General features: G+C 42.6%; 1 protein-coding gene across 2 annotated transcripts in view; it reads left to right on the top strand.

Annotated features, from left to right (window-relative positions):
- Window positions 1–24,714, top strand: part of ARMH3 (armadillo like helical domain containing 3) — a 127,435-nt gene that overhangs the window by 72,403 nt on the left and 30,318 nt on the right. For both annotated transcript variants that reach the window (XM_057421124.1, XM_057421123.1), the window contains one exon: window positions 20,591–20,669. In XM_057421124.1, the coding sequence (XP_057277107.1) occupies window positions 20,591–20,669 (79 nt within the window). The remainder of the gene's footprint in view (window positions 1–20,590; window positions 20,670–24,714) is intronic.

The raw sequence follows: 24,714 nt of genomic DNA on the forward strand, positions 1-24,714 counted from the left end.
TGTATTTTTCTTTTGACCACTGTTTTATGATCTTACTGTCCTTTTTCCAGATACAGTCTGGGCTTCCTTTGTAGACATACCACTCACTGTAGAGTTTTCTGTTTTCTTTGGTCTGCTGCTGAAATACAGGAACTGTACTAACTGTGCATAGGCTCACCATGTGGCAGTGTAGGGCGAGGAATGAAGCTGTGGAGGCAAATTTACCCAAACAGGAATTTGTACGGGTACTGAGTCTCAGCTTTCTGCTTATTTTGAAAATTGTGAAGCTCACTGAGTGGGAAGAATGGTTGCTTTTTGACTCGCCTGGAAAATCAGAGCTATAGCATAGCTGTATATAGATATATAGCTATATATATAGATATATAGCTATATAGCACATAGAAAACTATGTAGTATTCTCTGTGCTGATTCAGGACAGACTTGGAGGGAAGAACCATGTATGCTTTCCTCCTCAGAGGCTGTCTCTTTACTCATTAACCATACCCAAGACTCTTTCTGAAAACCTACAAAATGGAAACACAAGAAGTTGAATAGCACCAGAATTGTGGTGATAGCCTAAAATTATTGAAGAAGGTCAACAGTAAATAATTTAAAGAAAATTTGAGGAAAAACTGGTTTAAGTTCCCTTTATAAAACTTGCCTCATCCTTTACAATAGTAGTTCATTCTCCCTTTATCAGTCAGGGACCCAACTAGTTGCGCAAGTACCCGCCACATGTATGCACTAAATAACCCACAGCCTTCTGCAATACTCAGCCTGAGATTTTCATATAATCTAATGTTCCCACAGAAACTTTACAGTGGCTCTGTTGTAAAGCTGTTGATTTTCTTTATTTTCTTTCTTTTTTTTACTGACATGCTCCTCTACCACTCTAGATGAAATATTTAATATGCACCAACTAAACTATTACTTGTGGTGTTTAAAATCATTCAAGTCTCTGGGTCTAAAGTGGAGCTTCTCTCTTACCCAGCTATATCATTTTCTTTATTTGCTTCTCAACTCAATCCTTCTCCCTCAGTAAATAATGTATTATCTTCTATAGGAATTGATTCTCAAAGGCAAGGCAAGTCTTTCATTTACTGTGTATCCAGAGCTTAAAAATTCAGAAAGGTGTAGCAGAACTAGTAAAGTTTCAGAAAGGGGCAGCAAGAATGACTAAAGGTATGGAAACAGATGTGTTATAAAGAATATTTATATACATGACAAGTTTTCAGGCTGGAAGAGAGATGGCAGAGATAATACATATTAAATTAAACATTAAATGTCATAGAGAAGATGAAGAGGAGCTACAAGAGGACAGTGCATCAGAAATCTGATAAGCTCAAACCAGAGATACTGCCTTATGCAAAACTTACTTGAGATGTGGAATACCTGAAAGGTTATGCAGATTTAAAGCAACAATTATACAAATTAATGGAAGAAAACTCCATCATGGGTTACTGATCATACAGGTATCACCTCTGCCTCATATATCATCTTGAACTGCATGGGGCTGGATGTAAGAGTTCTTTCTGAGGCAGTATCATTTTATTCTTGTCTGCTTTTATGCAGTTACCTGAGCTCCCATTTCTAGACAATGAGCTGGCCTTTGCTACCTGGCTCAGTATGGCAGTTTTTAATGTTTACATAATTTTTATCTGTCAGCAGCTTCTCAGGAATCAGCTATTTATTTCAAAGCTTTTACCAATGGTAAGGCAACATGCCAGCGTCCCCATCCATCCACTTCAAGACTGAAGAATTACGTTTCACTTGCAATCACCCATCCAGGTTATACATGTGGTTTGTTAAATCTGTCACTACATTCAAGTTAAGAAGGCTGAATTCCCATGTTAGGTGTCTATAAGGGTTCATTGTTATGTGGGGGAGTCCCTTAACTACATTTTAACCCACATCAGCTTTGTATGCAGAAGAGAAGGCCTCCAAGCCTTTCTGTGGCTTTCTCCTGCTGCTTGTGTGTCTGTGGTAATTAGAAGAGTCTAAGGAAGGGGACTGTACTTTCCTATGAGCTGGTCTCCAGTCTTAGCAGCCTTTTGCTCTTTTCTGGAAGTGGCAGAGAAGTGTGTCATTTTCTGAAGCACTGGTGGAGAAAAGAGTAGAATGTTTAACCATGGAAAATTCTTCTTCCCTCATGATTTTACCTTAGGATTTCAGTCATTTATCTTCACTGTTCCTTTTTTCTCCAGAAAGAACTCATGGAGAGCTGTCAGGATCATGAACTCATAAATCTCATGCAAGTAAAACGTGTGCCAGCTGAGCAAGGCATGATTTTAATTAAGGCTAACAGGGTTTTCTGTCCTTTTTTCTTTCTTGTTAGCCCTGATCCAAATGTAAGTCTTTATGAATTCAGTAGCCTCCTGTTTGTCAGCTAAAGAAGGCTGAGTTGGTGGGACCTTTTGAGACTTCTTAGGTTTAAACAAATAAAAAAATTAAAGGCTCTAGGGTTTTTTATTTGGTTAAGGGGACAAATCCGTTACTGAGCCTTTGTAGAGCAAGGAATTGAACAGGGACATAATCTGTTTTTTCTGTTGTAGGTTACTGTTCTAAAGGAAGTTTCTGTTGGGTAATTTATCATTCATTCCTTTTTCCTTCTGGCTGCTGCACATCCCCATGTACTGCTCTATAAATACATGTTTAAAAGGGTCTTTTGCTGAAATCTCTGAAGAAAAACTTTGATTTCACTGAATAAAAAAAACCCACAACCTATCAGGAATACTCAGTGCACAGGTTAGGTGGGTTAGGAGAGCAAATGGATCTCTCCTAAGCAGAGATCTATGGGAGATTTCTGCTTAAATGCCTCATATAATGATCTGTTCTTTGTGAAGACCAGCCAAGGTGAATTGAAAGAGTATCATCTGGAAACAGGCAGATGTAAAGCCATGTATCTGACTGTCATTTGCCACCCCATGCTGGCCCAGCTGTGGGCTATATCTGAATGGAGGTGGGAAGGGTCTTTCCCTCACTGAGGAGCTAAGGCTTTGTGGCTCTCCTGCCCAGTGCTGGTCTTGCAGGCCAGTTCCATCCAGTGTTTGTGCTACCTACAACAAGCACCAATGCAATGAAATGCTGAGAAATGTCTCCTTTGGAGCACACTGCTGACCTGACTGACTGCCAAACGGAATTTGCCTCTCATCCATTTCTTCCCCAGTCCATGGTGCCTCTGGCAGGGAAAGCCATCTGTGTTACAGCCTTTTTATCTTCTCCTGGGGAGGGAAATGAAACAAAGCTATCGTATTGCTTGCAGTCTGTTGTTGTGAAACAGTTTAAGCGACCTATTGCATGCAAACCTAGCCCTGTTTAGCGTCTGAATGAGGCAGGTACAGTACTTACTGAATGGTTTGGTGCCGAGGGTATCTTTAATTCTTGACTGACTATGCAAAGCTTTCTTTCTGTGTTACCAGTTATTCCATTGAAAGAGTTTGCTTGGTGTGGAACAATGCTGTGGCGGAACCCTGCTAAGGCCCCATCTGCTAAGAGCTTGTATTGATTTGTGTCTTAGTTTATAAAAGCCTTCAATTTTCCTTGTGTAAATGCCATAAATAATGCAGATGTACTAGATGAAATGTGCTGTAGGAACATCCTGGAAATCATTTTGGTCTGGGGTGAACTGAGCTAATCTAATAATGGATAGGAGTTTCTCAGTAGCTGTGAAGCAAAAAGTAAATTGTCTTATTCTAGTTTTAATGTATTAGTCAATACATAGGAGTAAGAAGATAGGTATTTGAAAGTGGTAATCAACTTTCTAAAACAAGAATTTTTAATGTTAAAATATTACAAAACTTCATTTGAAACTGGTTGTAAATCATATATATACACACAGTGGAAGTACAGTAAAATCCAGTTCTGTGCCCGTGATTTATCTGCATAATCCTCTCATTTGTATGCCTCTCTGTCAGAAGGACTGCAGTGCTTCAGAGGCTATATGTATATATACACTAATAAATCATTTTGCCCACTCATACCAAACAGCCATTTTGTGCTAGCAACATTGCAGAATGCATTTTAGTAGGGGACATTGATGAATAATTTGTCCTTTTGAGATTCCATTGGCTTTAGGGCACCAAAGTGTATTTCAGCTTGGACTACATCCAGATCTGTATGAGAACTCTTTGGCAGTCTTGTAGAGAGTATATGGGAGTTTTAGAGGTGACCTGGTTTTAGAAATTTAATTGGATTTTTGCTCCTTTTTTTATGTCAGTTATGTGTAAAGAAAAAGGAGGAAGGATGTGGTATCTGTTAGATTGTGCCATGAGAAATATCCAGCATATCAAGACTGATTTTTCTTCAAAGTGGTCATGTGGTCAAGTCTTCAGCTTGGGTTCTTCTCTGCATTGAAGAGATCGACTGATGGATAGTGGCTCCTGCAGAGGAGAGGGAATATGGTTGTATGCTCATAAATACATTCTAATCAATGTTTCCCTGGCAGTTACTTGTTAGTTATCACAGTTGTGAGATGAAGAATGTGTTTACATGCTATTAGCATTGTTTAATTGAGAGGAGACATGGATAGAGCCTACTTTCAGAGCTGAGACTGTCTTCTTGTCACATTTCTGCACTGATGTCCTCGAAACTGCTGAGGTGATCAAACAGCACATTCCAGACTACAGTAATTCTGCGTCAAGTTGTCCAGTGTCAAGTACTTTGTCTTGGCTAAAGCAGACAAGCCATATGAACCAGGTTACTCATTGGCAGAGAGTTTCTAGGAATTTGGGGTCATATGTGAGCATTCATTACCAAAGGAACTCCAGGTGCCCAGAAGAACTTTGAGAGCTCTGGAGCATTAGTGCAGGGGCAGATGTCAGAAGTCGTTGAGATTATTTCAGGTCAGACTTGGCTTTACATTTTCCCAGTTGGTTCTCCAAATATTTTTTGCTGACAAGCATACATTATAGCTCATCTGGAAAACTTGGAGACAGAAGAGAGAAGGGGGATTTAAGAACCTGCATGTGTTAACTTTATAGCAGAGATTACCGAAGTTCTATGGACACATGAATCTCATGTTGTTTCTTTTGGAGCTAGCAGTGTGCATCCAGAACAACACTGTAGAGCCCAAGAATAAGTGATGCACTTGTCTTGGAGCATCCGCAGCAGGCAAAGATGTTGAGGTTGCACTTCCTTAGGTGATGAATATAAAAATAGTGCTATGTATTAAGGTGTTTTTTTTTTCAGTGATCAGGAAGAGCATAATAATTTCCGACAAATTTTGCAAGTTACTGGAAGACTGACAAAAGGTTAAATCGTGGCGTAAGTGGGGCAGTGTGATCTGAGTTGCTTTTTAACACATCAGGCTCTGCAGTTCTTGGAAAAAGCAAGTGCCAGCCTCAAAAGGAGGCAGTATCTTGACAAGCAGTGACTCAAGGAGCAATGATTGGCAGCTTTACTCTAGATCCCTCATGAAATGTTCAGCTAAAAAGGTTTATTTGACCCTTGAAATATTATCAGGAGCAGGAAAGTGATTTTATGATCATATATGTTTTGCAATTTTGTCTAGTGTCTGCTTCAAAAAGTACATTGAAAGACTGGAGGAAGAACAGAGAAGCCTCAGTTATGAGAGGCCAGTAAAAATGCTTTCAAGATCTCAGTATCTTGATCTCTTTGAAACAAAACCTGAGGTATGCTCTTTAGAATGATAGAGCGTCTTGTGAGAAGACAGAATGCCAAAACAGAAAAGTAACCTAAGGCTAGACACTGAAACCAAATTGAAACTGCAAATTAGGTACCCATTTTTTAATAGGTAATTAACCATTGTAATATATGACAGGAGGGATCTGGTTGTTTTTTTTCCCCTTTGTATCTGATCAGAATACCTCTGTAAAAGGCAGCCTAGCTACTGGCAGGGGACTACATAGTGCAAGGATAATGGCAAAAAATTCAACAGCCTGTGATACACAGAGGCTTGGATAAGCTGATCTACTGACTTGTATTTTGTGAATCTCTTAGACGGGATCAAGTAACTCGGTTTGCCTTTAAAACTTAACAAATTCACTCTGGATTCCTGTGCTTTCAGTTTGTGTTTTTCCATTGAGAGAATTCTTCTCCTGTATATCAGCATTAGACCTACTGAAATTTATCCGTGCAGCAGTTAAACAGAAGGGCTGTCCTGTGGCCTTGAGTTGTTGCTCTTAACACCACAGGACAGAGGTGAGATTCAAGCAGATATCAGTGGGCTGCAAGATTCCCATTTTTCTGCAGTTTGGAGTTACCACGATGGCATTGCTCAGTCAGTATGGGCCAGGGTGGAGGAGCTGTGCTGCAAGGAAGTGTAGAGAAATCACTTGCTAGCTTAACCTTCTCGTAGAAATGTCATGTTTGTGATTTATATTTTTAGCCATACATGTTTCAGTTTTCATGGGGGGACAGGGATTTTGCTCATTGTGTTTCAGAATGGCAAGAATTTTATACTAAGTTGTAACAGCAAAAGAAAGCTACTGTGCTTCAGAGGGTCTCTTTAAGTCTGTTTCTTAAATAAGCTTTTACTGAATGAGTTTTGCTCAGCCTTCCATTTTTGTTTGTGGAATTAATGGACATGAGCAATAAATCATGCTGGGGATTGGCCTCAAACCCAAGAAATTAAATGCCTTCTTTATTTCAGCAAAGTCTCTCTTTTTATTACGCACATACATTATTGTTATTGTAGCATTTGTGTTCTTAAATATTGTCATCTTGAGGATGCTTGAGTCTTTAGGCCAGGATGCCAAGACATCCTTTGACAGAACAGGTCCTGCTTATCAACTGCAGGGTCTACAGCCTAAGATACTCCTAAGAGGCCCCCAACTCCATGCGTACAGGCACCCTGCATTGAACACGACTGGCACTGCCTATAGCAATGCAAAGTAAGGCAGGAGCTGAATCTGAATCTTAGCGATGCTCACCACCAGGGGAGAGTAAACTGTGCCGCACTCTGCCCCAGTCCAGCGCACTGTGGTGAATCCTACTAGAGCTGGAAGAGAACACGACCTTTAGCAGCAAAGTGACTGATTGCAGTTTCTCTGAAATGGCTAAAACCACTTAAAAGTGATGGTATAATTGATGATATGTTAAAAACCATTTAAGGAAACAGGAAAGGCTGTCAATACTTGATGCAGCTCTATTACTGGGTCATGAAGAGCTGATCTGAAGGAGTATCTAAAGCCCAGTACAGCCTGTTTTGGAGCTTTCATTAGCTTGAAATTGCAGAGAATCTGTAGGGCTACAGGTTTGTCTTTGCTCTTTTCATGCCACCTCTTAACTCTGCCTGTTGAATAATGGCAGAGATGTTCTGGGACAGTAAGGTATTCAGGTTTGTTGATACTCGGAGATTTGCCGTTGCTGTTCAGGAGGTTAAGCACCTTGTTTACTCCTGCTCTCCTGCATGACTTGTGTTAAGGCAAGAGGTTGTTTCTCGCTGGCTCTCCCTGTTCATCACCATGCAGAATGAAGCCTTAGAAGTCCCCTGAATATTAATTCTTCAGGCTTTCTTAGGATTGTGGGAAGTAAAGGTCAGGGAAAGTATATTTGCTGTCATTAATACAGAATGATGAACTCTGAGCAATCAACAGGTGTGCCAGCCTAGCATATTATGCCCCAAATTTAGATCTGTTGTCAGCCCCTCTGGCCTCCTGCCAGGGCCCTATGGCCAGGCCTATAGCCACATTTAACTTGCAGTGACGTTCTGTACACAGCAGTTGTATGTCTTCTCCAAATGCAGAGATGCAGCATCTGGAGGTTTAGAGATCCATAGCTCTCGAGCTGAGCTTCCTGTGCTGTGGCAAGAGGATTCCTGCTAGAAGAGGGAGGTTGAACCATTAGTCCTGAGCACCTAACGTGTCTGGTGTGTGTAGCACCTCTGGGATAACATATTTAAGAAGTGAGGGGAAACTGTGGAAAGGAAGCTGGAGAGAGGAGTATGTGAGAGAAGCAGCCCTGCAGACCCCAAGGTCAGTGCAGAAGGAGGGGAGGAGGTGTTCCAGGAGCCAGAGCAGAGGTTCTTCTGCAGCCCATGGTTTAGCCCATGGTGAGGCAGCTGTGCACCTGCAGCCCAGGGAGGTCCATGGTGCAGCAGATTCCAGCTGCAGCCCAGGGAGAACCCCATGCCAGGGCAGGGGGATGCCCGAAGGAGGCTGTGACCCTGTGGGAAGCCCAAGCTGGAGCAGCTCCTGGCAGGACCTGTGGCCCCATGGAGAGAGGAGCCTGTGCTGGAGCAGGTTTGCTGCAGGACTTGTGACCCCATGGGGGACCCACACTGGAGCAGTCTGTTCCTGAAGGATGCACCCCGTGGAAGGGACCCTTGTGGGAGCAGTTTGTGAAGAACTGCAGACTGTGGGAAGGACTCACATTGGAGAAGTTCAATGGAGGACTGTCTGCTGTGGGAGGGGCCCCATGGTGGAGCAGGGGAAGTGTGAGGAGACTTCCCATGAGGAGGAAAAAAAAAGCAGAAAAGTATGATGAGCTGCCCAAAAACCCCTATTCCCTGTTGAAGTAGAGAATTTGGGAATAAAATTAAGCCCAGGAAGAAGGGGAGAGGGGGGAGATGAGATTGGTTTTATTTCTCATTATCCTTCTCTGTTTTGATTGGTAATAAACTGTTTCCCCAAGTTGAGTCCGTGATGGTGATTGCTGAGTGATCTCTCCCTGTCCTTATCTTGACCCACGAGCCTTTCATTTTATTTTCCTTTCCCTGTCCAGCTGAGGAGGGGGGTGAATAAGTGGTTTTGGTGGGCACCTGGTGTTCAGCCAGGGTCAACCCACCGCAGCTGTTGAAGCAGCAGTTAATCCCTTTGATACTGACTTAGTCCTATAATCATCTGACCTGTTATTTAAATTAGTAATCAAAGTTCTCTAATGATTTGCACAGTTTAATTCCTTTAGGAATCTTGTAAAATACAAAGAAATTTTGCCAGGCAAGCTTACACAGCACTGGCAAGCTGGTTGCAAAGAATGCTTTTTAAATAGAGTTAGGAAAATGATGACTTAAGTGCAGTGTGGGTGAAGGGAGCATGGGGTTTGGTAGGTGAACAGTAAGCAGCCTGATTGCTTTATGTTGCACTAACAGGTTCTTTTGCTGCAAGTTTGACTAGAGATTTTGGAGCAAGATTTTTACAGTGTTTTACTTGGCAATAAATGCTGTATCAGTTGGGCTGGAGCAGTGTTTGATGTTTGTTAAATCGTAAGAAATTTCTGAGTGTGTGCTTATCAATAGTAAGTAATTATGCATATGCTCAGGATGAATGCTAGCCAAGGTAACAGAAGCCGTGCAGATTTTTCTCCTCTGTAAATGTGGGGGAATGTGCAGCATTGCTCACAGAATTATTGGTAGTTTAAAACTTCGTAATAGTGACCTATGTATGTCCTGAGTGCCTTTTTTGGTAAGAAATGTCTGTTCCTCCCTATTTCCCAAAATGATTAAATTGAGCAGCTTTCCCTTCACAGTGTATGGCAGCACTGCTATCTCAAAGGTTTCTAGTGCTCAGACGATATTGCTTAATGCTCATTTGCAAGCATCATCAGGAAAAAGTCCTGGCCCCTTGCATGCAGACTGAAGAGTGGTGAGGTGAAGCAGGAACAGGAATCAGCCTGCTATAGCAACCAGGGAAGAAGTGTTGCTTTCAGTCTTTGAATGGAAGAGCTAAAAGGAACTGAGGAAAAATGAAATATTTGAATACAAGTAATCAGCACTGCATTTTTGCCAATGAAAGTGTAATAGTAAAATGACAATTCAAGATTTCAGCAGCCTATTAATGCTTCGGTTGTTTTGCTAGAGCTATTATGAATCGAAGAGAGCTTGTAGAAATTAATGCAACCAAGTGTGACTTTCTTTTTGGTATTAGTTATTTTGCAAATAGCTACAACGCACTTGGCTCTTTGCCTCAAGATTGCTTGTTTTTCCCTGTATTTTCATTTCATTATGAGTAACATTTCTTAGTGTGTCCCTAGCTATGGTTGCTGAACTTGGGAGGTTGTGTGGTCTTCCTCATCTGTGGAGTGTCTGCAAACCTTGTAGCAACAACTGAATACATGGATGTTTTGTGTTGAAAAGGAAAGGAGGTGATAAAACACAGTCTGGGTTGGAGGTTGGCCAGGGAGGTTGGGCCAAGGTCTGTAAGGTTTAATTGGAGATGCTGATTTAAGAGTAGTGCAGCTTAAGATTTGCAAAGAAGCCAGCTTGAACTGTCCAGAGTTATTGCCCTGTTAAAACTGATGTACCCCTCCAGTATGTGTCTATTGGCTATTGTAAGGAAAAGGGAGAGGCAAATCTTTAGCTCTCTTTTTCATAGAGAAAAGCCCAGGCCTCCTTACTGCTTGCAGATCCTCTGCCACCTGCTTTATATCACATGTAGCTGATTAAAAAACATGTGGCTTTTTTTTTTTTTCTTTCACATTATGTTTTTTTCGCAAGATCCTTGGAAAACACTCCAAAAATGTTAAAGCATAAACCCCATCAGTAACAGAACACTGTAGGAGTTGGGCTTTTTCTTTAACTTGATTGATAGGAAAACATCAGCAATTAACTTTGAAATGTTTGGTGCTCACCTGTTTCTTAGGCTAGAGAACCATACTTCGCTTTAGAAATAGATACTGCATTTCACTGGCCTTGCTTTCAGTGACACCCATGCAAAGAACAGAGAAGAAAAACTAAACATGGGTATAAATTACAGAACCAAAGCTTTGAGGGAGAGGTGAGCACAGATATACATGTCCGGTGTGATGGTGGGTGAGAGGGGATGGTGGGTGAGAGGGGAGTTGGGCATTTGAAAAGAAAATAATCTTCTCCTTCTCTGTGTGACATGGGAGAGTCTGTCCCCCAAAATCTGTCCTTCAGTGGCCAATTCAGCTGAATGGGTTTTGTCAACATCTGCCTGAAATTTGGTGCAGAATAAGGTTGTGCAAAATAAAAGTAAAAACCAAAACCACCTCAATACCACTGAAGCGATTCTGAAAACCCTTGGTGTAGGCAGGTGATTCAAAAAGTTGCCACTTGTCTGTGTGGCTGTGATGAGTTGACCTCAGTTCTTTTGTCCTCAAGTGTTGTCTGATGAACTATGAATGTATGCTCACAGGCTGGCTTAGGGTTTGGCATTTTACTGTGCAGTCACAAGGGATTTAAAACCTGCCTGTTGTCAGTAACTCGGTTCAGCTCTGATAAATCTCTTGCTTCTTAGATACTGAGAGTAGAGATCTCAACAAAGAGTAGACATTTGTGAGATCTGGAGATACCAGTATGGGGGGAGCTTGCTGCTTTTTGGGGAGGCAGGTCTGGTTAAGGAAGGTAAACAGGAAAGAAGATGGGTATGCATGAAATATGTATGGTGAGGTGAAGCTGTCCAGTAGACTGTAAATCAGGCACAGTGTCTCAGAAAAACAGTATCTAAACTACTAATCCTCCTGCCTTTCAGACACGAGATAAATACTGTAACATTCATTCAGCTGTAGTGCTGTTTGGCTCTACAGCTTTCCTTGCCATTGAAAACCAAGTTCATCTTGTCCCAAATGACGTGTGATGACATCTTTGTTGAGGATGTGGTATTCACTCGGTGTGTGTGTGTGGATGTCATCAAAGTCTATGCTTTAGACTTGGTCCTGGATTTTGAAGGCAAGATGTTGCTTTAGGTGCTTCCATCAGGCATTTCTCAACAAGTGTGATTCTCATTTGCACCTATCTGATGAGAAAATATTGAGAGGTTTGGCGCATCTTGTCTTTTCAGAAGATTGGACTGTAAATAATGTGTTTTGTTTGGCGTGGTAGCTGATGGTGTCTGCAAGGTTAAGATTGTAGACTCTTTTAGGTTTACATGGCTGTGCAGGTACAGCCATAGCTGACATTTGATGTAATTAATTAAATACCATTGTGGGACTCAACTTCATTTCCTTTGTGAAATAGGTTTGACTGTAGTTGACTCTTGCTTAGGCAATGTTCCTTCCCCCTCTCTCTTACTGTCATTTAATATCCATCTACTTCACGACTAGAGTATATTGTTGTAACTTGTTCAATCCAGACAAATACCCATGCTTCAGTGCTTTTCTTTCCCTCTGGGATTTTTGTCACAGGCACAGATTTTGCTGTGAGTTGGTAAAGTAAGGTTGTTGTGACCTAAAGAGAGAGGTTTCTGTCATGCTGCCACAATCTGTAAACAGGATGTTCAGGGCATCATGCAATACCTGCACAAAAAGGGGTAACAAGAGTAGTTTCTGCACACTATAGATAATGTGGGTTTGATAGCAAGCGTTCTAAGTTAATTAGACTAGCAGCTGTACTCATTGCCTTTCTCAGAGAGCTTTAAAAGGTCCCAGTGGGATATTGCCTTATAAACTTCTTAAATTTCACTCTTTGCTTGGTATGTTTGGAAGCTGGTGTGTGCAGTCCCTATGGCATTCTGCACTAAATGCAGCATCCAGTAAGCTAGACTTCCCGCTTTCCTAAAACATTCTATGATAAAATACTAATTAAGATACTAATGGGCATAAAAATTAAAATTTCAGGTTTTGGTCCTGTTAGAGGTTTTGCAATGTCTTGTGTCCCGGGAGATTTGGATGGCAGTCTGTAATGTGAATTGTGAAGCAGTGGTAGACGATCCACTTATAATGCTTGCAGAGAATAAATACTTGCCAGAAGCTCCTTATTTCAGGTCCTAACTAGCGAGGGTAGATCTGCAAACCTGACTAGGGTGGATCTGCGAACCTCTCTGGTAAACCACTGTCAAATGCTTTTTTTTTTATTTTTTTCCCTTTTAAATTTTTTTTTCTCCTCCTTGTTTTGTTTTTTCTCACCTTCTGGATTTGCTGTTTCTTCATCCCTTGTTGTTTGTTTTGTGGAGCGAGTTGCCGTGTACGTGGGGGAATTAAAAGCAGTTGTAGCTGAAGTGCTGTATTTGGTGTTGAGGCAGTGTTTTATGACACATTTCATTGCGCTAAAGCTCCTGGCTACTAGAGAGTAGATAGTAGAGAGTATCCTGCTGTTTGCATCAAAGGGTGCTGAGGTACTGAAAGAACCACAGCCTGTTTGGTCTGTGGACTACATTTTCTGTTTGGCACATCTGAAGAACTTGTCTGGACAAATGAATATATATGAGGTAAGACAACTGGAGAGCATGTGCTGCAGGAGAGGTCATTTAGACTCTGGAAAATATAGTTCCATATTAAAATTCTTAGTTATGGGTCTGTGCAGTTATTGAGGCATGACCACGGCCCTAGGGCAATAGGCACCTTCTAAAAGCACTATGAAGAAACCTTCTAAGGAGGGCTTCTCATTTTAGAAGTTGCTTGAAATTTCAAAACTGGCAACACAGCTGTGGAAGCACATTGTCCCTGAAATCCCATACACTGCTGTATCATGGTCAGCTCTCAGATCTTGAACGTGGTAGACTGAGTTGCAGGTTTTAGTGCCCAGCAGCCCAAGCCCAGAGAGCAGACTTTGTATCTGGGATGTTTCTGTATTCTGTCAAACAGCGCCTACAAACAGTTCTGCTTGTAATTAGAGGGGAGCAAGTATTAGTTAACTGCTGCTCTCTGGAACTGAGGAGTAATGGGGGACTGGCTTTTTAATGCTTTGACTTTGGGGAAAGTAAACTCTCACCATACTCTCATCGCTAGTAGCCAGATGTTTCAGAGCAATGAAATGTGCCATAAAACCCGTCATTTGATCGATCATAAATTACATGATCAAGACAAGAAATGAAGTCCTTATGAAATCACAGCTTTGTTGTAGAACAGTCAATAGCAGATTGGCAGAAGAGCAGGAACTCGGATCAGGTTGGTGCCCTGTGTTTCAACAGATGTTTTCACTCCCAGTGCCTAGGCAGTATTTTCTACTTCATCATTCATATCAGTTAAACTAGCAGTCCCATTGGTTATATATACTTAGAAATTTTGAAGCCTGCCTACTGTGAAAAGGGAATAGAAATCCTTCTAGACTTGTTTCCAGTGATGGATGGTGATAGGCGAGTCGATAAATTCCCTGAGTTGTAGTCTCCATTGAAGTTGTACAACTATCCTGAAAGAGTTAACTGCTCACCCATGAGGACTTCCTTAGTTAAGAAACCAAATAGAAGTTATTTAATTGTGAAGGTGAAGGTATTTGATTTGTTTGGCTTAAATGTATGGACGTGAACTGTAAGAAGAGAAAATCAGCATATCCTAAAGCCGTGATGATATCAGGTTAGTATCCAACAAACAGTGCAATGGAGAGGTGCACTGCAGAGCTGCATGATGGGTCAGAAAGCACATCCTCTGCTTCTGCCCTTGCAGAATGGAGCTTGGTAAAACAATGCCAAGAACTGCAAGAAGCTCTGTTGGTGCATGTGCACTCTTTTGTCCTCTCCTTATTAAATAAATAGACCGTGTATCTCTCTCTGCCATGAAGCCTGTCATCACAATCAATAGGCTTAAGTATGGCAGCATTGAACAGGTGTAGCGAGCTTATTTCTTCTGTGCAACTGCAGCAGTGCTGACTCTTGGATTTTCAGTGAGCTGTAAAGCAAGTGCTTTTGACTGAAATGCTGTTTTATTTTGGGTTCTCCCTTGCAGTTTATTATTGTGTCTGGAAAATGTTGTGGACTTTCAGCTTAATGTCAGTGCTCATTAAGGTGCAGGAGCAGAAGAAATTTAACAGACTGGAGTTAAACCGCAGTAGAAGGCAGAATTTAGTGCCCTGTTCCAGGGGGTTTACTTGCTTTTGATGCACACAGCTTAGGTATGCAGGTATGATAGCAGTGCCTCATGGACATGTGATAAAATACTCTAAACCTTCTCATCTCCTGCCAGGTGGGGCTGTACATATGGAGTAACTCAATCTAATTGTTGCAGGCACTGAACAGATGGAGTTTTATTATCTTGAGGGCTGGGAGTGCGTAAGAGAGCAATGCCAGCAGGATCTTTGCCCCAAACTGCAGCTTGCTGAGACACAGCTTGCTGCGGGAAGGCTGGCTTATGGCTGTGAGTTTTGCACAGGCCATCACTATTGTGATGGCATGAATGAGGGGAAAAGGATAGGTGATTTGAGTCCATTTTGGTCTCCATATTATGTGTAATTTACTTGCTGCCTTGTGCTTGAGCAGTTTCCAACATACCACATAGTAAAACACTTGAGCTCTTCTCACCTGGTTGGTTTAAAACACTTTGTGGAGGTGATTGTTCTTATTCCCATTTTATAAAGGCAGAAGCTAAGGCATGTGAGAGGGAGAGGGAACTGCTGTAGCAGATCAGAGAAACTGGTCGCTTACTGATTCCTGTTCCTGAACAATAACCGCCATGTCTCAGGTCTCCTTTCTCCTTTTTGTAGTAAAGCAGCTTTGTAAAGTGGAGTGTGACAAAAGACAACCATGTCTTTTACTGCTTCTGCCTGTTCATAGCCTTCATCATGGTACTAGAAGCTTAGTGTGTGCCTGGAGTATTTGTCCGCCTCAGATACTGTCAGTTTGTATTGCAGAGGAAAAGTGAATTAGCTGCCTTTTGCCACTCAGCAATAATAAAGGCAGAGATGCACTCACTGTTGCCCAGTGCGCTGTGCTGGCATGAGCATTCAATTCAGAAGATGAACTGAATCCAGTAGTGGGTATAAGGTCAGCCTCAATTTCCTGTTTCCTTAATTTTCTGTCAAGGTGTAAATACCAGCCAAGTGTTGCTGCTTCTCTATTCCACTGTAATAGGGTGTAGGAAGAAGTGAGCTTGGGGTGCTGCTTTTATTGTACAAGAAATGTTTGGGCATCCAGAAGAATATTATATGCCAGGCATTGCATGCTGCACCTGTAAAGAGGTGCAAAGACCAGGTTCATGCAATAAATGATTGCTCAGCATTCCCATGTCTATAATAAGCTTCACAGCATTCTGGTTTTTCCTTTAGCCTACTTTCAGCACCTCCAGAGTGCTTCATTTCACTTCTCAGGAGAAGAGGACAGTGTTGTCTCGTGGGACTCTGGAAGTGTTGCTGCTGTCAAGCAAGGGTGGATATTAGGCAGCTCATCTGCAATATCTTGATGGGGAGAGTTTGGAGGTCAGATAAAACGTGCTGAAGAAGTGCTGCCTGCCTGAGCATAATGATTTTGGTTTCCCTGCACATGGGAAAGACCAGCTCTTCCCAGACCAGCTGTGAAGTTAAGGTGGGCAGGGTGGTGTTTCTTGCCACAGTGGGTGCATGTGGGCTTGAAGATGCTCATAATTGAGAGACTAGTAACTCAGTGTTGCTGGTGCGTTTCATTTCTCACATATGATATTACTGCTAGTGGCAAATTAAATTGAGGAATTGGTTAACTCTTTTATTACTGTGCATGCCATACCAGTTTTCATAGGAGCCCTTTCCTGTCAGCAGGCTCTGCCTCTTCAGTCCTTTGGCTTCTCTGAAGGACATCACTGGTTGTTTCTGTTTGTCAAGGAGTAACTCTACACAGCTTTAAAAGACTATAGAAAAAGCTTTTTAAACATCACCTACTGGCTGGAGAGTCACTGCAGAAGCAAGCCCTGTTGCAGTGAAGATGATGAGGGTGAAAATGCAGCTTACCTCTAGGTATACCTTCTCTCTCCACAACTGAAGGTGAGAGCTGCAGTGGGATGTTTCCATTTTTTTGGGGAAAAAAAAGCTTAATAGGGCCCACATAGAGATTCCCCACTTCTTACCTTCCAGCCCATGTGTTTCTGAGGGAGAAAGGGCTAATAACAGTCAGTTCAATACTGCCCAATTGTTGCAGCCTCAAGAACAGCCAGAGTAGAAACTTTCCACCGGTCAGAGATTTCCAGTTTGCAGAGGACAGACTGCCCTGGGATCAGGTGCTGTTGCTGTGTACATCTCTGTCCTGCGGCCTTTTCACCTGTTTTTCTCAATCCTATCTGCCCTTCTGTCTGTTTTTTCCTATCTCTGTACTTCTTCCTGCAGTATTCTTTCTCTGTGTTTTTCCTGTCCTTGGTTTATCTAACTGAAGTCTTTCATGACACTCAGTAACAGCACTGTTAGATTTTCTGTTGCCACTCCACTTTTCTGAGCTTTCTTCGTTCTCTTGCACTTGAGATCATTAGCTCTCTGGGCAAAGCCTTTCTGCAACTCTGTGTTTGTACAATACCTGTTTCAGTGGAACCCGCTTTCACTGTGTAATAACTGGATTAATACAGCTAGTACAAATAAATGATCTTTTGGCGCTTTGGTTCCTAAATCAGGATGGAACACTTCATATTTTTCCTGCAATCATTCTCTTCTTCACAAAGAAATAAATGTATGCAGTAAACATGCAACAAATACATAAATGAAAGTGTCCTAAGGTGTTTCATCCTAAGGAGCATAGAGAGCTTCATTCATATATGTCTCTATGTGGCTTCTGGCATCATGGTGTGTAGGTAGTCTGAAGAACTGATGGGAGATGTGGGTTTTTTTTTTTTTGAGAGCACTGGTATGGCTGGTGTGTAAATGACTCTTGGTGGATAAAGAATGTGGGAATTGCTTGTGTCTGCTTTAGAGCACAAAGCATTAACCTCGATACAAGCCACTGGGAGCCAGTTCTTTAATTTCCGAGCCATTGTTTCACCTTCTGCCTGTTCAGCATCCTCCCCTTGTCTGGTGACAGTCTCCTCTTGTCATTCGACTGCTGAACTGCAGATCTGTCAGAGGAGGCAGTGTTGCTGAAGTGAAATCTCTCCAAGCATCTCTCAGTCCCCAAAATGCTCAGAAAATGTGTATGACAAATGGCAGCTAGCCCCGGAGAGGGACTTTGAGGTGTAGAGATATGTAGGTGTACACACTATCTAAGGCCAGCTGGGGAGCTGCGGTGTTTTATCTTTCAGTTGCCACTTTACCATCTCCTTGCTTTACAAAGGCACGGAAGGTGCTAGTGCTTCATGAATACCAAACACAAGGTTGGGTTTGTTTTGTTTTTTATGATTGATATGAAGATCTCGGTAGGGCACAGCACATCTCAAGTCTTTTCCCAGCACTCCAACTGCTGCCTTCCCCCTCCACACAGGTACTGGCTGATATCCCAATAATCAAGGCAATCACAGTATTGAAACAAAACATTGCCAAGGCACAGTTGTTGCATGCTGGAGTGTGAACAAATGATGGCAAAGCCGCTATTATATTGTCCGTAAGGGGGAGACTGTGCTTAAAAACTCCCGCCCATGTTGTTTCCAGGAAAGCTGCCTGTGGAGTGGCAGCTTTGCAAAGTGAAATTCCAGCTGTTACTCAATAGTTCAGGAGGCCAGTTGCTTAAAAGTATGCCCCAGGGACAAGGTGGATTTTGACAGATGGAAGAATAACAGAGGCATATAGGAGGAGCCGATGTAGAAAGGTGCTGCTGTGCAATAGCAGCTTAGGTGGGGTAGGGTTAGAATTTCTCATAGCAGATATATGGGGAAGGGTTGTACCATGTGCAGAGTATGTCCTTGGCAGTGTGTGGTGGGCAGTAAGAATCTGGTTACACAGAGCCAGGATTGAATCCGAACTCTTTTTGCCCTTCTGCCCCAGGCTGCCTACAGGTTCAGAACAGCTCTGCAAAAAGTCAGGTTGGGAATGAATTCTTCATAGTGAAAAAGCAATCTTGAAACAAATTAAGCAGCTGAACTTCTTCCTCTAGTCACTGAGGAGCTGTCCATTTGCCTTTAGGGAAATGAGGAAGGAGACTTCAATTCTTTCTCTTCCTTAATGTCTGTTGATTCTTACTGCAGTGGCAGCTGGTTGCTGGTTTTGCTTTCCCTGGGTGAATCCCAGCTGTGATTGCAGGTGCCGCTCCGCTAGCTCAGATCCGAGCAGGGGCTTGTGAGCAGGCAGCCCGTGCTGAAGTGCTTCACAGCAGTGGATACAAATAAACGCTAAATCTGTTCCCTGGTAAATGTTGGAACCATGTGAGTGCACTGAACTCCTCTGAGCTGCCAAACCTTCTGTCAAGCCAGAAGTTAAGTTGTTGTAAGTCTGTGTTCCCTTTTCTTTCAATAGCTTGCAGTGTGTCCTGTAGGAGCATATAACTCCAGCCAGGCATGAAACATGGAACTTGAAAGCCACAGTGTTCAAGAGCCTGGGTAATGGAGAGTGTGATTGTGACTCATAGGAGCTGCTTCTCTGGTTGGATTGAAATGGGAAGAGCCTGGGCATGTCTCTACCTTCTGGCTTGCCCTCCTCTAGAGGCAGGAGTGGTATGGGAAGTTTGGCAGGGGTCCTGCTGAATTTGCTTTACTGATGTAACTGTCAAGGCTGGCGAGACTGCAGAAGCCCCACTGTGCTAAGTTACATAGTGATGCTGCAGGAGCAGTTGCTGGAATGAATGCCCTGTGCGTGGACTGCATCTGGTGTGTTGATGAGGTGTGTGGCTGGGAATGTTGAAGTGAATCTGCAGATTCTGTTTAGGTTTGGTGGGTTTTTTGGGTTTAGGGTTTTTTTGTTGTTGTTGTTGTTTTTCTTTATCTGTGTATTTAAAGAAGTAAGAATGCTTCCAGGAAGGTTTTCTTTCCTCTGATTGGCACTACTGAATATCACTTATTCCTGGACTCAGGTACCAGCTCTTAGCTGTGATGAGGTCTGGAAAAAGCAGCTGAAAGCCCTTCTGAAGGGGGAGGTATGGGGAGGAGGGAACCCATTAGAGTGCAACAGAGAGAGCTGGAGGGAATTTTCATGCTGATGAATATGAGAGTGAAAGCCCTGACTGCTGCTGTGCCGCAATTTGGCTAAGCAAGTGTTCTCTAGGCACAGTCAGCGCACATCTGTGCCGAGCAATGACATGGGCTGTTCCCACGATGAGCATTTACCTCAGCAGTAGGTCTCATGAGTAATATCCCAACTAGACCAGTTGCAAACTCTAGCCCAGGGAGATGTTACTGTCTTGCCGTTTGTCTTCCCATCTGCACCTGGCAAGCAGAGAAGAGGCTGAGGAAATATTCCAGTTGCAGTTTGATTTACTTTTTCCAATTATTACTTTCAATTTTAGATTTCGCGCACCTGCATCTAGATCCGCCTAGAAGGGAAGGAGTGTTGGTGGAAGCAGTAAGAGACATGAGGAAGAGAAGTAGGAGTGATCAGTGTTTCTGCTGCTGTGTTTGGGACACTGACATAAGTTATCTCAAGTGCTCTAAATTGGGGCTGAGGGCTAAAGTTTTTATGGGAAGTCAAAGTAATGGCTGTAGTGATGGATGACTACAAGTAAGAGCCAGCTGCATTTTAAACAGTGGAGATCCAAAGCAATAAACCATCAGCTACAGTGCATCAAAAACAAAATTCCACAGAGCAAAATGTCAGGTGATAGTGATTTTGGAAGGGATGAGGAGATGCAGTTTCTGAGCAAGATGGGACAGCAATGGCCAGGTTTGCAGTACTTTGCTGGAACACTGACCAGTTTGCAGTCTGTTCCCAGCAAGGCAGTGATTCCCTCTGCCAGAACAGTGAGCACAGCCCCATATCTGCTGGGATGAAAGCACCCATGCATAGGGCAGTGCCCATGCTTGCAATTTCCTGTCAGCTTGTGACTGAATCTGTATTGGCCTCTCAGCAGGGAGCATGCCTTCAGCAGAGCAAGGGATACCATGTGAAGAGGGAGGAATGACTTCTTGCAGGACTGTGGCTCCATGTGCACTGACTCAAGCTGGTGGGGAATTTCTGCTGCATCCTTGAACTGTTCCCAAGACCTCTGAAATTTTCCCTCCTTCGTTTCAGAGCCATCATCAACCACTTCAACCCGAAGATAGAGTCTTACGCTGCTGTGAATCACATATCTCAGCTCTCTGAGGATCAGGTAAGCTGGGCACGCAGTGACCTTTTTTCATGTTGACCTCAGGAATATAGGCAACTAGAACTACCTTGTGCCCACTGGGACTAATGATGTGGCAGCAGTATAAGGAGTGAAGGTGGGATTCTTGTGTTCCTTGCTTAGTTGTAGGTGAGAGGAAGAGAAGAGATGCTTACTTTAGCCAGTTTTACCATCACATGCAGCCATCTTGGTCCAGCAAATGCAGAAGGATGGTTATGAATGATGAAAATTTGCGGCATTGTCAGGAAGTGTGGTTGGGAACTGTGAGGAAGCTGGCATTTAGAATGGGGCAGGAAGAGTTTGGCAGCGAATTTAGTTATTGTGGAACTGTTGGGTGTAGCTTGGTTCTCTGTGATATCAGGGAATTAGAATTCGGGAACAGTTGGTAGAAATTTTCTAGGATAATTGAATTCAGTTGTTTTAGATTTTGAAAAGAGAAGGTTCTCAGTAAAGAGAGTGATGGGGTTAGGTTTCCCTTTCTTAATTTGGCCTGGTTTGCTCTCTTTGCGTCCCGCTTGTGCTGCATAAATGTGTAAATATGGCTTTTTGGAAATAGGCTGCTGTGCGTGGTCTCAGGAAGGGAAGAGATGGCCTATTTCCCAAAATAAAATATCAGGATTATATGTTAATCACTCTTGGAGAGGTAAATGACTCTGCAGGAGCCTGTGATGGTCAAAATCCAGAGATGCCATTCGAACTATGGGGATCATCCCAGACACAACTCCTGTGGGAAAAATAGTGTACACAGTCTAGGACAGACATCATTTGAGTTACCTTGGATTGCTCCTTCGACTAGATGGGATCCCACACTTGTGCCTGTTAAAAGGTCCTGACTGTATTGTGCTCTGGAATTCTTTTTTCTTTCTGTTCCTGGTATTTTTACTCATTACTTAATGATATCCTTCCATGCTTCCCACTAAACTTTTTGTTTATTATCCTACTTGATCTATAATATGTAATAACCCAAAGTCTCAGGTTGAATGCTGCAGTGGGGGAAAAATGTGAACCCTACTGTTTTTCATTCTCTTCTGTAGCTGAATAGAACACTGGTATTAATTTACTCATTTTTTCTGTATTGTTCTGCCTCTGCAAGTCACTCTACCCACAGCTATGGTTTGCGATGGTTCATTTTATCAGTCCTCATTCATTGATGATACACTGATTGCCTCAACCCAGGCCCCTAAAAAAGGAAAAAGCTTTTAATAGCCCAATTTAAAACATTAGGGGCTTGGATAGAGGGAAATTTTGCACAGTCTTTGGGTTAGTCTGAGAAAGGAAACAGGCTTTTCATTGTCAGCTCTGTGTAGTATTCATCCCCCATCAGTTCAAGGGGGTCAGGTTAAATCCTTTCTTCCCTGTGTGTTATTATTTAAATAAAATCTCTAGCAGCAGGCAGATAATGAAATCAGTGCTGATGCATGGAGCATTTTGAGGAAGATGATTAGGAAGCTTGAAAGACAGTTAGATTTCTCTTTTTTCTTTTCCCTCTTCATGCTTTCTCTCAACATAGGGAGAACATCAAACAAAACAAAGCAATAATAGGCCCTGGTGAACTGCACAGAAATAAGGGAGATGTCACTGTGGTGAGGGACTCTCAGTGAGGGTGTTTAGTCAGTGCTCTGCAATTTACTGCACAAGGAGGAAACTTCTTGCCTCCACTTTCAGTTATGTCATTGAGCTGAGGTCTGAGTGCTGGACTGTGGTTTCCCCTCTGTCAGTAGTCGTCCCTCAGGGTAAGTACATGAGAGTTAATGGTAGATGGCTGAGATCAAGGCCAGTGTATGGCTTTTGTGGGGTAGTGGAATTTGTTGGTTTTATTCTATGTTAGCTGTTCAGCTTGGAGTAGGGAGTCAGGTTTGCCTTTTGGCTGCTGCAGTCTCTTTTTTCCTTCCAGCTGTACCATTTGTTTTTATATATATGTTCACTTAATTCCCCTTCTCTCCATAAATATTTTCTACACAAAATCCACCCTCTTTTACAGCCCTGGTTGTTTTTTTAAGTATACCACATTGAAATATTTAATGGTGACATTTAAATTGTGTATTCACACACAAATACTACATTTGGGACCATTCTCTTCTTTGCGTTATTTCAACCTTTTCAGTACACTGGTATTTCTTTACTGGAAACATTTGTTTTTATAATTCTGAGGATCAAATTTTCCTTTTGATGAAGCTTCCTTTCCAGATTGTCGTATGGCTGCTCATACTCCTCTGTGTTATTGGAGGGTCTTCTATTAAACAGGCAGGTATGGCTTTGGCATAGCTCCATCTGAAGGGGAATTTGCAGCTGTTCTGAGTTGCTTCTAATTCACTTGAACCTACTCAGCTTGGCACACTCTTGAGCCTGTGTCTGACTTCCTATGCTGCCTCCTGACTGCCCTGGCAGTCTGCTCATGTGTTAGAGGAATGTTTTTATCGTTATTAGTATTATTCCTTTCTTTTTGTATTTTTAATATCATTAAAAGTAGCTAAGTAATCAGCTGAAAGAGGTTGTGCTGTTTTTCTTTTCCTAATCCCATTGAAGGCTTTATTACCTTGTGTCCTGGGTTCAGCAGTAGCAGTCATTTTTTCTCCTTCTTGGTAGCTGGTGCAGTGCAGTGTTTTGACTTTCGGCTCAGGAACAGAGCTGATAACATGGATGTTTTGGTTTGGCCAAGGACTTTGTGAGCCTCATGCTCTGCCAGGGAGGAGGGGAAGCCGGGAGGAAGCAGAGACAGGACACCTGACCCAAACTGACCAAAGAGGTATTCCATACCACAGCACGTCATGCCCAGGATGTAACTGGGAGTTAGCCGGAAGGGCTGGGAGACTGCAGGGTTGGAGGAGGTATCGGTCGGAGCTTGGTCGGGCTGAGGGGGGCGAGTTATCGGTCAGCTGGTGGCGAGGTGTTGTATTCTCTTCCCTTGTTATTTCCTTTATCATTATTATCATTGGTGGTAGCAGTAGTGATCTGTGTTATACCTTAGTTACTAAACTGTTCTTATCTCAACCCATGGGAGTTGCATTCTTTTCGATTCTCCTCTCTGTCCCTCCGGGAGCAGGGGGAGGGCAAGAAAGCGGGGGAAGTGAGCGAATGAATTAACTGACTGGGTTTAAACCACGACACCTTGTTAATAACTAATGTCCGTTTATTATCATTCTCAGTCTGACATTTCAGTGCTTTCTTCTTCTTTATTTATAAGCATTAGTGTTAACATTATTACATGCTGAGGGGATTTTTATGTCCTTGAAAATGATGGACATGGGATTGTTTTAAGGATAGACTGTTATTACCACTGAAGATGTTTGTACATCTTCAGCACTAAAGTTCTCCAGGAACCATAGTTTGAATATACAGATCTGTGCTCTTGGCAAGTGTATTTGCCAGACTTCATGGAACTGCCTTGCGTACTGTTGTGAGGTTTATCCAGTGTTCAGATCAGGAACAGTGGGAAGAGACATTTTTCCTTCCATATTTTCTAGAGCAAAGAGTGGGAGATTCCCAGGGACAAGCAAATGCTAGGGATTTGATGATGAGCCACGTCAGTCTGTCAACACCGTGGGATCCTTGCCAGGTGACATTCTGCAAAGAGTCTATTTGCCAAGGCAAACTCATCCTTCCTAGTTGTTAGCTCTTTTGACCTTGCTGTAGGTCCTCACCATGAAACAGGAAATGTCTTAGCCAGTTATTGGCATCTTCCCTCACTTGCTAATTTGTTAAACCTGACTTCAGTCTTGATTTGTGTTTTTCTGGTATTCGCCCTCTCAACATGTTTAGCACATGCCCACCTATCCTTTAAGGAGTTGAAAGATGCTGCATAGTCAAAAAGATAGGGTTGGCTGTTGTTAGCTGCCAATGTAGTTTTAGCTCTTCCCATGCAAGTGATTATTCCCATGTCTTCAAATAAGTTTTGGTCTGTTTGAAGTCAAAGGGCAAAATAGCCTTCTGTGAAATGAATTCATAGGCTTATCTGCACTCTCCAGATGACTGGACTGCCTTGTACTTAATACACTGGGGGCAGCATACTTTCTCTGTACCATATCTGATC

The sequence above is a fragment of the Pezoporus wallicus genome, unplaced genomic scaffold (assembly GCF_028554395.1).
Source record: "Pezoporus wallicus isolate ANWC-B61680 ecotype Strahan unplaced genomic scaffold, APGP_CSIRO_Pwel_v1 contig_3365, whole genome shotgun sequence".
NCBI classification, from domain to species: domain Eukaryota; kingdom Metazoa; phylum Chordata; class Aves; order Psittaciformes; family Psittacidae; genus Pezoporus; species Pezoporus wallicus.